This window comes from Pinus tabuliformis, chromosome 7 (genome assembly GCF_031772625.1).
Source record: "Pinus tabuliformis cultivar Carrire ecotype Pingquan chromosome 7, CPIR1, whole genome shotgun sequence".
NCBI lineage: Eukaryota > Viridiplantae > Streptophyta > Pinopsida > Pinales > Pinaceae > Pinus > Pinus tabuliformis.
In genome coordinates, this window is record NC_142293.1 from 675,770,418 (window position 1) to 675,774,301 (window position 3,884).

At 39.8% G+C, this 3,884-nt stretch overlaps 1 protein-coding gene across 1 annotated transcript; it reads left to right on the top strand.

Moving 5' to 3' along the window:
- Nucleotides 1-1,266: 1,266 nt before the first annotated feature.
- Nucleotides 1,267-3,650, top strand: LOC149249271 (uncharacterized). Its single transcript, XM_089452516.1, has 4 exons — nt 1,267-1,426; nt 2,023-2,152; nt 2,416-2,648; nt 2,680-3,650. The coding sequence occupies exons 1-4, from the start codon at nt 1,267-1,269 to the stop codon at nt 3,648-3,650; spliced, it is 1,494 nt and encodes a 497-aa protein (XP_089308642.1).
- Nucleotides 3,651-3,884: the final 234 nt, after the last annotated feature.

Consider the following 3,884-nt stretch of genomic DNA (forward strand, 5'->3'; position numbering starts at 1 on the left):
TTCTCATACAAGCTTGCACATCAAATATATGAAATGAATCAGTTAAACACATCATCCTTCTCAACAAAAATATGAGTATTCGCTTGTCATTTGTGTTTTCAGTAACCAGTTTTTAGGCGTTACCTACACAATTTGACTAAATTACTTTTCTCCGTAAAGAGTGGAGAACTATGATTTTTTCATGCGTGGCTGGTAATCACGACTCGACTAAACTTTCTCATTTCTTCAACGACTGCTCACATGGGCCAATCACCGATGTAGACATTTCATATTCAGATGAACTGAGACATTCCTCCTCCATCAATATTCTGTATTGATATATAATATAAATTTCTACATGACTCCTCTTTTTCCCCACCAAATCCAAATGTCTGATATTTGTTGAATACAAATTTTTTCTTCGAGGACCACATATTATAAATTTTTACATGACTCCTCTTTTTCCACCAAATCCAAATGTCAGATATTTGTTGAATACAAATTTTTCTTCTACGACTACATATTATGGCACAGTTACTTAAAGACCTAGTCTAATGAGGTGGAGGAGTTGCCCGCAAAGTTATGGAAATTCTGGTTATATCTAGAGAAAATACGGCAAGGATTTTTGTAAATCCAAGTTATAGTTGTTAAACTTCAAAATTTTAGGTGTCCTAGAGGTTTTTGATGGTGCTGAATCTATTTTCACTATCAAAAACACTATTCAAACACTGGCTCTATAAAATTTTCTGAATTTTTTTTAACTAAATTCCTCCTCTGCCTCGGTAGACGAGTCCATTCAATACTGTGTTTGTTGGCGTGAATCGGTTCAATTTAATCGCTTTTTATTCCTTTCGTCGGCGGACCAAAGTCGTCGATGTATGCAGGGTGAACGAATCTAATATTATCGTTGTCTCGTAATACTATCCTTGGAGGCTGAGCGACCGTCAATTTTTGGACACTAACTCTTAGAAAACCATTTATCCAACATGCTATATTGCAATGAACTTTCATATCTGGATATTTACTAAGATTATTTAATAACGCTTGACAATCCTAATCCTGATCATGAATAATGTTTACCAAATCTTATTATAATTTTAGATTTTAATAGGTAATCATACTTGTTTACATATACTAAAAAATTTCCATATCCAAAACATTATTTTATTTCAATCCCAACATTTATCCACGCTTGACAATCCTAATCCTGATCATGAATAATGTTCACCGAATCTTATTATCATTTTAGATTTTAATAGGTAATCATGCTTATTTACATATACTAAAATGAGGTACACAGACGGGCACGAACAAGGCACCCTCCTTCCCTCCAAACAACAGCTTAGGAAAGGTCGCTGGTCACCAGAGGAAGATGAGAAACTCATCAATTATATCACGAACAACGGCCTCCGGGGCCGTTCCTGGAGATGCCTAGCCAAGCAGGCTGGTAGATAATTAAACACCCACTTTGACCCTTAGTCTGCTAAGTAAAACGTAGGTCCATTTGGACAGATTCTTTTAATACCCGTATCCTGAGTATCAAAGTTCAGAAGAAATCAGCTGCTATACAATCAAGGTGGCGAAAATGTCCCCGTGGGCATATCTCTTGTATATGTCCATTAAATAAATGAAATTTTTATAGATCTATGCTATCTGAGATCCAACCTCTTGCCGCTCCTAAATCTAGGCTATTATGAGTCTGTTTGTTGAGATCTCCTGTAATATGGATTATTTAGTTGATTTGCTGTTGTTATTACTGTATTATTTAGTTGATTTGTTGTTGTTATTCAAGTATAGATCTATTTTATATCGGCCCTGATTTTCTTTATTTTTGTGAGGGGAAGGTGGGGCTCTCAATTAGCATTACCTAAATATTGGATCCAAACAGCTGCCCATTCATGGCTTGAGAGCGGTTTTTGATGGCAATAAAAGAACAACAATTTTTATGTTCTTTTCTTTCGGTTTAATAAATTTCTGTTTAGAAGGGGTTAAGAGGAAACGAGGATATATTAGAATATTGAATCCAATGAAATGCCCATGCAGGTTTGCAGAGATGTGGAAAGAGCTGCAGGCTTAGATGGAGTAATTACTTGCGGCCTGGCCTTAAACGCGGCCCAATTTCACCCCAAGAAGAGCAACTGATCATACACTTCCAATCCATTCTGGGGAACAGGTTTGTTTTTGTTTTCCTCTATTCTGAGGCTTTCCTTCTGAGAGTTGTTCTATCACATGAGAACCCGCCCGTCCCTCACTTAAATCTCTGATATCAATAGCAGTAATTATTCTATCACATGAGAGACTTCTTGTCCATCAGTAAACTCTGCGAAATCTTTAGTAGTAGTAGTTCTGGGAGTCCGCCCACTCGTCGGTATTTTAACTGTTTTTCACTTTGTTGGTGCCAAGTCAGCCCATTAACCTGGGGGTTGAGTGGTGCAGGTGGTGTCAAATTGCTCCCAATTTGCCAGGACGCACAGACAATGAAATCAAGAATTACTGGAATTGTTGCATCAAGAAGAACCTGCTAAAACACAGCCTCTCCTCTTCGTCCATTGACGCTAACGGCAACGCTGACACTAAAACTAATACCAAATCAGTGTGTGTTCGTCCTCATCCTCCTTTTTGTAATGCCTATAAGTCGTCTCACACTACCCAGCCGTTGCACGCCATGCGTGAAGGGTACCCGTCACTTCTTGATAACAGCTTTAATAAGGTACCCGTCACTTCTTGATAACAGCTTTAATAAGGTGACCGGTGCAGAAAATCGGCACGCTTGTGTTCCCAACCTATTGGAATTAAAACAAGAACAAGTACTAGAGGATGAAAATCGTGTATTTTCTTGTTCTCAGGTGTGGATTGATTCTTGCTCTCACACCAATCATCACGCTCTTACATCTCCGAGTCTGCAAAGCAAAGGCCCATTTTGTAAGGCATCAACATCAGCGAAATGCGACCAATTAGTAGACTGGGAGACAACACTGGCGCCTTATGAAACCCTAGGGTTCGCCAATAACTCTGTTGGCTGCGCCATCACCATGCCGGCTCTGGTTGAGATCAGCGATTCAGCTAAAATTGAAAATGATGGCGACATCATCAATGAAAATGAGATGATGATGGACCATTTGTCAGTGACAGCATATTCTTCTGGAATTACAACATGGAGCGCTAATGGCGATTCAAACACAACAGTTTTTGCTGATGTCTATCATGATGCCTTTAACGCTCATAAGGGCGCATTTAGTATTCTGGAAGATTGCACGAGCCAGCAGGACGAGAAGAGAGCTCTTCGGTCATGCCCGCCAGTTAATTCTCCGTCCCAATTTAGCGCAGCAACAATAACATGCGCCAACGTTTATCAGTACTCTAATGTGCAGGGTCCGGGTGATTGCCAGGATCATCTCATTTTGAAGAACAGTGAGGTCAATTTGGACAGACGGGTGCAGGATGGTGATCAATGGGAATGCTCGTCAATTCCCAATAAAGAAGAGAAGGCAGCGCCACCTCCTACAATGCTAGGAGGAACAGGCAGTGCAACGTTCGATTTTGAGTGCGGAGGTGAAGCTTTTGGTCAAATAAACACTTGGGCAGAGGACCATCTGTACAGTATCTCTACTGATACGGCTGTTTCTTCTGAGATCGATACAGTGCTATCGAACTGGATGGGGATGTATTGACCATATGCGTACAGCGTTTATCTCTCATTTCCGCTATGGGCTTTGATGTTTGATGGGATGTTATAAAATATAGGACTCTAATATTCTCGTACAAAAAGGGGAGTGACGGATAGCTGGCCTATTCACACTTCTACTCCCAAAATCAAATGTATGTCATCCTCTTACGTCTTTCGATTACGTCATTTGTTTAGCTATATAACGGTTGTTGCTGCAAAGGGTTTAATCTGTAGGTTG